A 14,370-nucleotide genomic window follows, 5' to 3' on the forward strand; every position below is an offset into this window, starting at 1 on the left:
CTTCTTTCCGCAGCCAGTCTGGGTATTGTTTGTCGTTGAGTAAGTTGCTGAGGGCGGGTCTTCATCCTTAAAAAGAAATGCATAGACCCAGCGCCTGTCCCGCGTGGCCCCCATGCATGTTCCAGATCGTCCTGGAATGCAGTATTGGAAAAGAGCTGGTCGGCTAACGGTGAATTCCGGGGAACCCAAAATGTACCAAGATTAAAGTGTCATGCCCCAGGTCTTCCAGTAAAGAGTCACTGAAGTAATTCGTAAACTGTGCGGGATTACTAGCGCAAATTGCAACCTGGAGTCTGTAGGCCATGTTTCGACCACTCTCGCTGCGCTTACGCGACTTTATACAGTAGAAAAATCAGTTAGAAAATACTGTCCTCCCCTCTGTACCCCCCTTGCAAATTTTCTACGATGTTTCGTATGGCATCAAAACAAGATGGCTTGGCTTGCCTGCGCTACTGTGGGGCTCGCAGACCCTCCGACAGAATCAGTCGGCCGAGCGTTTAGTCAGCCGCGGCCGGCTGGTCGTCGCAGTTCGTTCTCTTAATCGAAACTAAGCCACGGCACATTCGGGCCAGGGAGAATGTGCATTTAGTTTGCTAGTTTGTAGATTGTATCAAGCCCTAAGTACAAGTCTCTCCACACAAGCACACATGCGATGCTTCGCTGACTGGTATGCTAGAAGAAAAATATAAGGCCAATTGAACGCGGGAGGAGAGCCGGCGAAGTTAATATAAGTACTAATGAATTAAAATCAACCGAAACTTTTATAGTACAGCGTAAAACCACGGTGCAGAAAGCAATTCTTTCGCTGGGTGCATTGGCACAACGGTCAGCAGCATGACCACTTTTTTTCCGAACGCTTTTCCGTGTAAGCAATGCAGTCGCTAGACATGAAATATTGTCGGAATTTGAGGGACGCTTACTCCACGAGCGCTATACAAGAAATAGTCATCTAACCTGCTTGAAATGCTAAAACTAAATTAAAATGTAAACTGGCTATGCATTATATACCTTGTATTTCCGGCCCTAACATCGCTGGCAAATTGCCGATTGGTCTGGAGCACTAAGTGCGATGTTTTGCAAGTTGGTAGTTCGAATCCCCAAGAGTGCATTTATTAACATGAATTTATTTATTTTTGGGCAATGTTTCCTGCACTGAGTTCACCATTTTTGCGTTGCCACGTTCATTGCTCCACGAGCGAGTTCGCAGAACGCGTGCAGACTGACACTGCCGTGCTGACGAGTTCTCGTTGGCGTGGTGGTGCCGTAAGCACCGAGTGCTTGCGGGCAAAGTCCTGAATCAGCCGACCCTTAGCCTGGTGCGCGCACAGGCCTCTTACGATACAGGCACGAGCCAGGCAAGCTCCAAAGATGGGGGAAAAGCGAATCGCATTTGAGCGCCTGCGTTGCAGCGGAGGGCGTCCTCCACTGAGTACGCCTCGGCTAGTGATCGTTACAATTCCAAGCCGTGCTGGTAGGCTTATCTGACGCATCCGCATCCAACAATAACGCCGGGTGCCAAGCATGTTTCACAGAACCGAAACCAAAACTGGTTTGAATTCTAATTTGCACAGCGTCCAATCACGTAGCACGTTGTACTTACGTCACTTCTGCTAGTTTGTGCGGCCGCCGCAAACCGTCCATGGTAGTTTTTCTTTACGTCACTGCTGCTAGTTTGTGGGGCGCAGCAAACCGTCCATGGTAGTTTTTCTTCTTTCAGGCCTGATAAAAAAATACCGCCTTATCGCCCAGATAAACGATGAAAAGTGTTTTCATTTGGCCCAGTCTATGCAGTGAAAGCAAAAACAGGAGCTTGACAAATTAACTTCACTCCCTTTAAAGCGAACAGCCCTTTCGGGGGTTTTACCGCCGCACAACGTTTTCTTCAACAACTTTATGTCTTCATCTGCCCTGACCTGATATGGTACGGGGTTTAAATATCTAACCTATGTATTTAACTTCGATTCATTGTGAAAAATAGAAAGAACAGGAACAGAATGAGACTTTCCCGGACGACTCCCCTGCTATTGTAATGACGTCACATTGGTTTTCGTTGTGGCTTCGTGCTTTTTCAGCCATCAAAATTGTAATCGCTTATTGGTTTATGCTTAATATCTACCTTTTGTTTGTCGATGCCCCGTTTATTCAAGTGCAGCACACCGGAAATGTGGTCAGTTTTAACCTGTTTATTATGGAGTATAGTGTCGCAGCCTTTGTCACAAAGTTGGCAACGAGGATGGTCAGAGAAAAACACCACATTAAACGTAATTTAAGCTGGGGAAAATGCGCATAAATTAATGTAAAATGTCTCGAAAGTTACCGACATATTCGAGACGCTAACCTTACGGAGTAATTAAAGGATCTGTGAGTACCCTGAATGGTTTTCAGGACACATTTGGCAGTACCTTTACACTTCGGTAGATCGCAAGGAATAATTAATTTGGAGCTAGGAAGCTGCCGCATGTGCCGCTTTTCAATGCAGTGCACTTATTCGAAAAATAAAACCTGGCACAACATTGGTGCTGGTAGCTTATATGGTTTTCAGGGCATAGCAAGGTTTAACCATAATCCCCTCTGCCCCTTGGTCACCAAGAAAATAAATAAATCATATTTTGAATGCAGACAAAAATGGCTGTGGAACCATGACAATGGTTTTTTTTTACTGTCCAGGAATATGAGTGGGATTTATACTCAATTGCTCATGCGGGTGGTTTAATTTACATTGTGGTTTGGCTTATTCAACTATAGCCTTATCAAATTATAGAAACGGTTTAACGGCGCTGAAATATCCGGTTGTTGATGGATTATTCTTAATCAGCTTGAAGTTTTTATTATCACCGAAATGTAGTTATACAGACGAGTTTATATATTTTTTTTGTCTCCACCAGAAAATGGCCTTCTGGGACTTGTACAGAAACAGAGACCTCGTGCTTATTGCAGTTAGCTGCTCAGAAAATTGCGTTGGGTGACGTTTATTCCACGACACAAGACTAAGCCCTCCGGCTTACCCTCGGCTTTAATTTCATCCAGAATTCCCTTTTCTGCCGATGCGTACGGCATGTATTAAGCTTTTGCAGAAATGAGGTTAGGAAGGGGGGTTAGAAAACGACAATTCATCCTGCGGCACGTGTGAGTCTAAATGGGAAGCATTTATCTGTCCAAAAATTAACTATGAGTAGGTAGGCAACACCAGCCTTTTAGCAATAAACTTCCTTTTTATTATATAGACGCATTGTACTCTTTAGTGAGGTATGAATTTATCAACGGAAAAAAATGCACGGCGTCGGAACTGGCTTTAAATACACCAAACACATCCGCACGATACGACTTATGGCATGTACATGCAATATCAGCGAGGTTTATATGTTGAGTTCTTCGCATGCGTTGTCGTTATGCGATCTCTACAGAATACCGATGTCTGCAGCGTGCACTCAACAAATAAGAACCTACCTCCTCCTCTCAGGATTCGTTCTGTTAAACGAACTAAAACATTCCTCGCGGTACTTAACTCTGCTTACGTGTTTTGAAAGCAAAAGCCTGGCTATAATTACAAACAACTGTTTTATTGTGACATCGCCTTTGCATGGCTTTCTTGGCTTTCATTTCTTTGTCTTTACACATGAATTACTTCATCCGCCTTCTTTCCTGCTACACCGTGTATGCGTCTCTTTCGCCGCTTTTGGTTTCTTCGTCTTAGGGCCCGAATTACGTCAGCAAGCAGACTGGCACATGCTTGCGATGGAATTCTAGGGAAGCTTCTGGCATTCTAGGGAAGCTTGCACATGTTTGCCCCGGAATTGTAGGCAAACTCTGGCACATGCCACAGCTTCCCTAGAATCAAGGTTGTGGGCGCCTGGTATTTACCGGTCCTACTCACGTGTCATCACGTTCAGGTGTCACGCGGCACACACTAATTTGCAACGTTTACATTTCAATTTCACAGTGTTACGAATTTTGTTAGGCGGTGTTACGAATCGGCCAGCGCCGCCGTACTGTCCCGCATCACTCCTCGGCTGTGCGGCGAAGCCCCTGCGTGCTCCTTCGAAAACAGGCGCAACCATGTCGGTGGCAAGTTTCGACAAGCCGCGTCAGACGCTTCGCTCTCAGCGCATTTCAAAACTTCGGCGGTTGGCGGCGAGGCTCGTCTCCACGCTCTTCAAGGACACAGAGGCCCCGTCGATCGCAACGGAGTCCTCCTCTCTCCCCTCTCTCGGACTCGACGTGCGCCGAGGCTATGAACGACTAACGAACTCTGGAAAGAGTGTTGTGTGTGTCTGTGACGTTCGTGGCGTGTTGCCGCTTGTTTCGTTTGACCGTTATCGCTTTTGGGTATAAATAGAGCTGCCCAAGCGTTGTAACTCATTCCTGTTAGAGCAGCGAATCGATGTTGTCGCTCTGCTCGAGTCCTGTATTGTAACCTCGCCCGTCGGGGCATTGTTCTTTGGCTTCGGCTCACCTCTCGCTATAAAGTAAACAGTTACGTTATCCTACTGCTCTGGACTTCTTCACGGCTGCAACAGCGGCTGGCCGCTCGCATCATACACGCTACCACTCGTATGTCGGAGGCCACGGAGCTCGGATCGGGTGCCCCCTCCCGGTCGCAACAGCGGGTACATCGCCCCTCAAAGTTCCCGATTCTTGTGCGTGCCTGAACACGAAGAAACGAACAACGACAACTTTTGTCCTGTGCTGGCAACATTAACCGCCATAATTTGTAAATAGTTCTGCATATATGTTTGTCTATATTTGAATGAAATACCATGGAATAAAAAACTGCACACTTGGTAGAGCACTTGGCTGATACGGTGAAGCGCCAGGTTAAAATCCCATCGCGTCGCACATGTCTTCTTTATTTATTTACTCTTTACAGCGGCGGCCATTTTCTTGACCGGACAACAACAGCGGTACTTTTCTCAGAATCGGGCACTTAAGGATTTTCACCTTTATAATCAGTTTGGAACCATTCGAGAAAAAGGCTCTGGCTTGTCACGTTATGCAGCTACCTTAAACACTCAATTCAGCAAAGTTCTGAAATGTCGACCACCCTTTCTTACGCCGAAGTTCATCACCTTTTAACAGCTCAGAGCAACCAAGATGGTTGCGGATAACTTTTTGTCGTTGACTCTCACTGGTGGCCACGTCTGTCAGGAAGTTCCGGATATCATCTCGTCCCCTTTGCGACGTCCGCTTTTTGTTTGGAGGATAAGGAGAGCCGGTAATGAAACTAAAGGCGATGCCCGCGTGACTGGCAAGTGAAGTCATGTAAGCAGTTCTGTCACGGCCAAGTAGCAAGGAACCGGAAGCAGTAATAACCACCATGAGGTCCTTTTTGCTTGCTCGTTTATGCCACCGTTGCTTTGCGCCCCATAATTTTTAAGCCGAAATGCTGGAGTACCCCATTTCGACAAAAACCGTCATTCTTGTTGTGGTTGTTTTGTGGTACATAAAATGTCCGCTGCTGTGAATAGAAAATAAAAATAGAAACAGATTTAGTTTCGTGTGGGATTTTAATCCGGGTCTCCAGAGCAGAATCCCAGTGCGTTGCCACTTCGCTAACTGGGCACCCTGCGTGCCGCGTGACAGGTTAACGCGACGGCCGGTGGGTTGAACAGATGCACGCCAGCCACGGTGAACTTTGATTCTGGAGAAGCGCCGCGCGAGGTGTGGCCAGCCTGCTTGTCGAAGTAATTTGCGCTGGAACACGACAGAACGAAAACGAATGTAGAGACGAAAACGTGATGTAGCAGTAAATACCTCTTTGATGATTGCTAGGCCTTTGCCTTCAAAGCACCCATGTAGACCTGAGTGCCCTAGGAATTCATTGTATTTCCTGTCAATGAAAAATATTGATGTGTACGCACAACGCGCGTCTGCAGGCGCCCGTACTCGGGCATGGACAAAGGGAAGGACGAGCATACTCCTGGAACGTCAGCAGAGCTGACGGTACAGAGATGACGTCGTGACGGCTGCTCGAAAAAAGACTGCAAGGTTCACATAGTTTCCTCGTTGATGCTTGTCAAACCAGCATGAAAGTCCGATTAGCAACGAGGATGGCTGTACTCTGTTTTGAGTTGAGCAAGGACTCCTGGTCAACTAATTTTCGTATTGCATTGTAGAATGCTCGGAAATTTATCTTTACATGCCGGACCGACCACTGATTCGCAGTGTGTCGCGTTATCGGTTGCGTATCGCGTTATCCAACGTCACTGATTTGTGCACTGGTGGCCTCGTCAGTGTACATTGCGGACGGGTAGGCTCAGCGCTTAATCGCTTTCCCATTCTGACAGCGTACCCAAGCTGATTTGGACAAAAAGAAACGGTTGATTAGCGTCCCTAGTATCGGCACTCTTTTCTCCTATTGTTCCGCGCCGCCGCCGTGATCATTGGTCAGTTCGCATCACGTGACACTTGTTTACACTGCGACGGTTCATAGGCGCCGCCATTTGGTTGTTTATGAGTTTTCTATCGGTCAACTTTGGTAGTCTCAGCTTGTCCTCCCTGCTCTGCGGCTGCGCGCGATTGGCGTCGTTCCGAATGCTAATCAAGGATAACGCGCTTCGCAGCCTTTCAGCTGCGGAAGTCTGTCCGAAGATGCCGTGTTTTGGTCTTCCGCAGTGTTGTTTACAAATGACCTCGACCAGATTAGCGATGAGGCCACAGGAGCGGCAGTCTGGCAACACTGATAAGCAACAAAATGGCGGCCGATAAACAAAAAATTCGGGACAGAACCATTGCTAATGCCAACAAGCGCCGTTTGCGTGTTGTCGCTATCTTTGCGTTCACCTTCAAACCTGCAGTGAAGCGCTACGGTTTCGTAGGGCTGTGGATGTGATGGTAAACTCATCCGTATGCTCTGCGTCTAGCTACTCTAATCAGTGTCAGCCGCGGACACTCGGCCCCGAGCTCATGAAGCCACGAATTCAGGCGTGGGTGCGCCCACCGAGTGGATACACCATAGGTTAACCTAGAAGTTTAATTGAAACTTGTCAGTTATACCTGCAGTTATATATGGATCTCGGGGGCATCTGAAATCCTCGTAATGGTGAACCATTTTGAATTTTTCTTGAGACGGGTAATGCAGGCGAGGTATCAAGAATGCACCTGGCTTATGAGGCGTTCTGTTGTGGAGAGGTAGAGATCAATACCACTAGCCGGTTTTTCTGTGTGCTTCGAAATTGTCTAACATAAGTGTTTTGTTTTTCCCTACCCCCCCCCCCCCCCCTTCTAGTGGTAAGGAATTGAACTAGCTGCTTCATGCACAGTTGCGCAACACCGTCAGAACCGGGCCCCATAACCGGTTCATGGGGATCGGTCAGTGCAAACTTTGCATCAAGTGAAAGAGCGGGGGATTTTTTTTTTTTTTTTTGTTGCTAGAGCCGCGACCGCGAACTACCTTTGGGTCCTCAAAACGGGAGATCCCCTTCTTAGACCGCCATCGATGAGTTTTGTCTGCATGGTTGCTGGTTTCTAAAGGGGTTCAACATCTGGATGAGCTACATACTCCCGCTAATTTGCTTAAGTTCTACTAGCGCTACTTCTGGCCCCTGTATCACCGTCAGGAACGTTGTTTCTGCAGGAACCAAGGCGCTTAATTGCGCACACCGTTCTCGGTTCGCGTTACAGAGACTGAGACACTGGCCTGCTCAATTTATTACCAAAAATGCCCAAACAACCCTGCTACAAAACTATTGCGCTTTCCAACAACCTCGCAACACCCGGCTTTGCGAGTAACCAGACTCTCCCAGCAACGACAGTGCAATATCTCTTAGCGATGCCGCTGTTACATTAGCCCTTCTTTGAAGGCAGCGCGCTATTACCCCTGCCTCAATACACGCAAGGAACAATTACATCCACAGGATGTGGCGTGCTCACTGGAGAGCCTGAGATCGCGTTCCAATATAATGACATATCAGGTTTCGTCGCGGAGGCTAGTAAATCCCCTCGGCAAGATTGGTTCTTCGGAGTTTTATACTGCCCTTAGCTTACGGCCGCTTAAAATAATGCGAGACATTGCGCGTCGTTGTGCCGCATCAGCTAAATCACAGTGCCAAATTCAGGACAAGGATGGAGTTGATCAAAGTGTTCTATTGCGTCCACAGACGTGCAATCAGCCTCAAGGACACCATAAAAGCATCTAATTTTTTTTCTAGATTTCGAAATGGACCTTAGGATCCTTGGGAGCTAAAGCCCCTGGGAAAATGAAATACGGCAGGGGGATAGGAGCCTTTTATTCTTGCTCTTCATCGGATAGGAGTAACATCTAAAACAACTAATATTCATCAAAATCTTGTCCTCCTTTCACGTTTATTTTAATGCATCGCCATTTGCAGATAGTCTCTGCGTAACCAATTGCAGAACTAGAAGCGATTTTATTTTTGTAGTCATGTTTCGTAGTTTTACAGCGTAAGCAGTATTAATCACTTCCCCGGACATCTGTCCGTCTTTCTGTAACGCTTCACACGATGGCTCCGTAGGTATAAATTTGGTTAAAAGGAGCATTTAATGAAAGGCGCTAAGGCGCTCGTATTTTATTCCAAAGTGCTTATAGTTCTGATGAAAAGGTCTTCCCAGGAATGCATTTATATATATTTGGGAAAAGCAGTTTAAATGAGCAGCTTAGGAACACGTGGGATCTTTTGGAGGATGCACTATTAAAAGGCCGTAGGTACTTATATTTCGATGGGACACTCCATGCCCCTCGAAAAATGTATTTTCAGCGATGTACTTCAATAGATTAATGAAGGCGATTTTCTAGGAGTGGGGTTCATAGTAGTGAAGCCCACTATATAGTTCATGGGCGTAAAAATGTTTACTTGCACACTTATCTAACGACGCTAAATGAACCCGTACCAAAGTTTAGGAGGAGTTACGGCTATGTTATAATTATGGCTGAAATAACAACTCAAGAAGTCATTGTAATGACTTATTCAGTTCGCTGAGTTATGGAGAGGTTTACAGACCCGTTGGATACATCCAGGTTTATGCGCAAAGATGAACGACTGGCAAGAATGCTTACGCGCTATTTGAAAACGCTCACTTCGGAGTTCCTGCAAGTTTACGATCTTCAGTGTCTCGAATTTTGTGGGTTGGAGTGAATACTCTGTTAAAGTAAATGAGGTTGAGTGCGGCTGGCAATATGACGCAGACCCACAAGAAGGGGACACGTGATATGGAGCCGATTTACATTTGGTGCTTATTTCTTGAAAGGGTGCTTACGTTAATAGAGATCCGCAACAACCAAGGAACGCAACGAAATAAGGAAGAAAGGAAAACACCTGGGGAACCATGACTGAGGGTAACATTAGGGTTCTTCCGCTTCGACTGCAGTTTTCACGTGGCTCGCGTATGTTGAGTTTACGATTTTCGATGTTTGAAGCGCACCCTGAACTTGTAAAGCCTGGGATAGCAGACGTATGTTTTTCTAATATCCTAAGCAAATTGTGCGTTCCCTTAATGCAAGCTAGCCTCGACGGACACGCTGCTTGGCGGACAGCCACTGGCTACGCTGTACAATTACTAACTTCCGTCGCCGAGATGCACTCAAACAATGAACGACGCAGGACTTGGTGCCCCGAAAGAAAAAGTGAACAAAAAATAACCCCTATTCTTTATATTCACCAGCTTTTCACAATCTAAAATAGCTTGGTAAATAGGAGAATGTATTTGTATTGTTCTCGGCCCCCCAATAAATTTTCTAAACTTTGCAATAAAGAAAATTAGCCTAACCACCTGAAGATGACCGCCTACCGCAAGGTACACCTCAGGCCGTGCATGGCATTCTCAGAAGCAGCGGTCCAGACTATACTGTTATCGTGCAGAAAATCGGGAAAAGGGGAAAATGTCAATACACTCTACCGCAGCATACATTCCCTCTTATGAAGCGGTGTCAAATGCACGTCTACGGCTCTGTATTACACTGTGGGTAGCTAGCACTGTGCTGCAATAACACCAGCAACTGTCGGGTATGCGACTATAGAACTAACGCTTAGCTTTGACTTGTTATGGTTTCAACCGGTACCCAGAGCTTGGGGTACAAAAGCGGTTTTTCCCGTGGGAACCAGTTGACATCAGCCCTCAAAGTAGTATTTTAGGCCGAACTTCCTATACTTAGGCTTAACGTAAAGAAGCCTTTAGTTGAGTCTTAAGACGTGCGAACAACGTCATATTCACTGGGCGTCGAGCTGTGGGCACTGGCTGATGGTGTTAGACCTCAAATCGTGGCGTTAAACCTAACTGTAAGGTCGACGCGTATACACACGTCGTCCTCTCCGTCTGCTGCACGTCAACATTTGCTGAAGTCAGTTATAAACCGGAATACATATTTGGGCTTCAGAAAATTAGACTTCATAAATGATGCGTCACCAAGTGAACGATCGTCCGTGAAATCGACCGGGTTAGGATTATAGTCTAATCGCACTAAAAACACAGCTGAGACTCGAACCCGATTCCCCACCGGGCCGCCGGGAGACGGTGCCCTAAATTACGAAACACAAACACCGATAGCCGTTTAAGATGCCCAGAGGTTGTATGGATATTCAAGGCGCGTCATTACTAGGCGGATAGTACCAGGATTGTGTGCACGTGACTCATGCATGGAATAGGCGCTTTACCCCTACGCGTCATCCCGTCTAGACCAACCATCCCAACTGCGACTGGCAATGTGATGTGGGTGCGTTTAGCAAACAAGTTTCGTTTGCATCAGCATGCAAGGGACAGCGAAACGAAAATGAACACTCTTGTTTCCGGCGTATTCATCCGTAGCACTTCTTCGGAAAGGGCGAGGGATTAGCGTGGGAAGGGGCTGCATTGCCACGGGCGGACATATTCGCATGATACTTTCGTCAGGTAGTCTGGTGCACAAGTTGAAGTGAATGATTTATTTATCGGAGGAAGGCGTAGCGCTCACCCTATAAATACCATTGGAAGTGCGTTGTGTCTGCGCTCCCCTCCGCCTCGCAAATGGCACAAAAGAGTCAGAAACTACTATATTACAACGTTAATGTAGAATGGTGGCCACATGGACTCTACGTTTACCTTTACATAAGTCTGAATAAGTATATTTTCATGTAAAATAGAACTCTCAACATTTACACCTGAGAGCGACAGGCCACAGTGGGGTGTAGGGGTACGTAACGAAGTAGGTCACACACGAACTTTTTTTTTCAAAAAACGAATACTTAAATTTTGCACTCAGGTGTCGATGCGCTATGTGCCTTAATTTCTTTAAAACATCATAATAAAGAGCAATTCGGCAAGTCTGAAGTCGTAACTATATCAATGTCATAGCAAACGAATTACCCACTGCTTAATGTATGATTGAGCAGTAGGTAGTTTAGTAGTTCCTCAAATCAGCGGGTACTATTCGTTGACAGGTAGTTCATAAATAGATAAGTTGCTTGAATGAGTGCTGCCGGTGGAAAGTCATTCATCTTTGCCTGATAAATGCATTTTGTTTTGAAAAACAAATTATTTACCTTGCTGAAAGTTCGTGTCTTGAATTATGCAGAGCTAGAAAATATAGGACACTGTATTGATGAGCGCTGAATGTAGTTACCAGGATTTGTGGGAGCATTCATGAACTTTAATAACTGAAAATGGAAGCCGTGGCCTTCGGGTTAGTACCAAGGTATCCCTGTCACTAAGTATGCAGTGGCGGAATTTATATACTTCAGGGAAATGCGTATTCGGCCCATGAAGTTTATTTTTTTTTCTGCAGATTCGTATCTTTCACATTCGTAACTTGGCACGTTCGTATTTTTTCAACTTTATTTCATTCATAAAACCAGAAAAACTAGACTGTCTGTACGCTTCTTTTAATCATTGGCACTTCTTTTATAGCTATTACTGGGTCTTATTACAACCGCTACATCCATAATATCTGGTTACTTCCGGAAAGCACCCATGCTTGAAGAACTGTCCTGCTGATCTTGCCCTAATGATGGCGCAAGGACTGCTGTCGTGTTAGCGCGGACATTTTAGCTACAAGCGCTGGCCCCATGGAGGAGAATCCGTCAACCACTTAATATATCCCGCCTTGACGTTCCTCTTACATTGAATTCGCTACTACGTAATGCGCTCTTTGCTTCTTCGAGTTAAAAACAATATCATCGTAACGAGGCATCAATACACTATGCCGATGCAGCAAAAAGTAAAATTAAAGCGCCTACCTCCCAAATGTCCCCAGAAGGCTGCACGTAATAGTGGAATTTAAAAACAATCAAGGTTTAGTAGTTTTAAAGGGTTTCCAGGAGTAAATCAGCGCGTTTTCGTGATTTTTCTGGGATGATGTACAAAGCAATAACAAGGCTACCACTGGAAAATCCCTATTCCAACGGTAGCGGAAGAAATTTCAATTAAAAACATCCTTCACGAAGCAAGTGAGATGTTCTTCGAACAGCTGAAACTTACTTTCAAATTCCTTCACCTTGTAGAAGCCTGCAGATGTGCCAAGGATTGGGATGTTATGATAGAATCGCAAATAATGGTAGACCCTGAAACTGCAAAACCAGCGCCGCGACGCGACGCAACAGTGGTAAAGCGTGTAAATCACTCTTGCGGGCATTTGGTGAGCCGTGACGCAAGCAGGGATCTCTGCTGCCTTCTATCTTCGTAAGAACAATAACAAGAAAATTTGCAGCGGATAGCTGGATGAAACGTTTTTCGTGTAGCTATGGGCTGATAGAAGTCAGGCCATCGTTTGCGAAGCAGCGCATTCCCGTGTGTATTTTCCCATCATCCATCTAAGGCTTCCGCTTGTGTTGTCTTCGATCGCCGACTAACTTCCCTGCGATTCGGCCCACGCATCTGACCACGCTCCGGACAATAGCCTGCCCGGATTGGGCAAAAAATAAAAAATAACTAGCACCCCTAAGCTACCATTCCCAGGCCTCATCAGTGAGAACGACTTTTATGGTTGCAGTGAAAGACGGATTCGGCCTCGTTTCTTTTCCTTGAATTCCAGAGGCATTCGCTTTTTTCTTCTTCTCAAACGTGCAAATATTGAACGCAATGAATGCGCACGGCATTCATTACGGCATTCAAGCGTACGGCGTACGGCAAGCGCGCCTTGTCAGCGATCAGGAACTCGCAAACTGTTCCAAACTAGGACGGAATGGGGAAGTTGGAAATGACCATCTCTAATTCTTTCGCCTACCGTTCTCACTCTACTCTTTTCTCTTTCCCTCCCGCAGGTCATAAAGATGATGGCGATCGTGGTCATCACTTTCGCCCTCTGCTGGCTCCCGTACCAGACTTACAACCTTCTCGCCGAGATTTACCCAGCCATAAACTCGTAAGTTTTTATTACGTGCCCCAATGCGGAAGCACTGTGCGTTTCCGGTGCTACCTTTGATAGCCACGAGCGGCGAAATCGTGCAGGCGAGCAATTATCACTGCTGCTAGAAATTCGCGTGGTTAGATGCTACGAAATAACACGTGCGTCTGCGCTCACTACCTGCTGTAACACACACAAAAGCTCTTAACGCGTTAGCGTGTGTTACAGCATGCTCTTAACGCAAATTCTCTTAACGCAACACTTGTTTATTCTCTGGCAGGGGGTGATTTTAAACCGTGAATCCAGCGGATGTTTCGTTATACATAAACATTGTTTGGTGGAATGGCTGTATTGACAACGATAGGGTTACACGAGCAGTGTAAGGCAGCTCTGAAGGGAGGCAAGGTTCTGCGAAGAGGAACGCTTATATCGACCTGAAATGCAGCCGTGAGGGTAGCCATAGCCTATGTCTGTATTTGTATACATATATAACCACTTCAAGTGAATGTCAATTTTTTACTTCGCCACAGGGGTAGTTTGTTAAACGTTCTGATTTCAAATTTTTTTTACAGCCTTGTGGACAATATTTTATCTGAGCGTTACGTTGCAATTGACCTTTTGTTGAAAGATTAAAAAGTAGAGGTTCGTATTATTTGAGGTGGCAGTTTTATTAGTTCTAATAAGAATGCTTAAATTTGCTAAATAATGGACTTGCGTCACTAGATACCATGCCGGAGCCTGAAAGGCGAATGGAGAGGTAATGCCGTTGTACTCTTAGCGTCTGTAAATATACAAGAACAATTTAGTTTAGGAGGAGAAATATCAAAGACACTTCAGTCTTCAAGAGGTTAAAATAACCGAGAGTTTCTTTATCAAGCATGAAACTGACAGTTTAAAAGCCCTTTTCCTGCGCTAACTCTACCAACCGTGTGAGGGACGAGTGACTTGAATGCTCAAAAGTACTGAGTTGGGCGAGTTGGGGAATATTGATCATTAATGATCAGGGCACAAAAACGAGGCACAAAACCGAGTAATGGACAGGACAGTGCTGCAGTGTCCTGTCCGTGACACCCTTTTGTGTCTCTTTTTTTTTTTTGCAC

General features: G+C 45.8%; 1 protein-coding gene across 1 annotated transcript in view; it reads left to right on the forward strand.

Annotated features, from left to right (window-relative positions):
- Window positions 1-14,370, forward strand: part of LOC144151950 (neuromedin-K receptor-like) — a 72,243-nt gene that overhangs the window by 24,858 nt on the left and 33,015 nt on the right. Inside the window, exon 2 of the mRNA XM_077683139.1 lies at window positions 13,188-13,288. Within this exon, the coding sequence (XP_077539265.1) occupies window positions 13,188-13,288 (101 nt within the window). The remainder of the gene's footprint in view (window positions 1-13,187; window positions 13,289-14,370) is intronic.

The sequence above is a fragment of the Haemaphysalis longicornis genome, unplaced genomic scaffold (genome assembly GCF_048455015.1).
Source record: "Haemaphysalis longicornis isolate Haplotype H1 unplaced genomic scaffold, Haemaphysalis longicornis Haplotype H1 scaffold_1, whole genome shotgun sequence".
Taxonomy (NCBI): Eukaryota; Metazoa; Arthropoda; class Arachnida; order Ixodida; family Ixodidae; genus Haemaphysalis; species Haemaphysalis longicornis.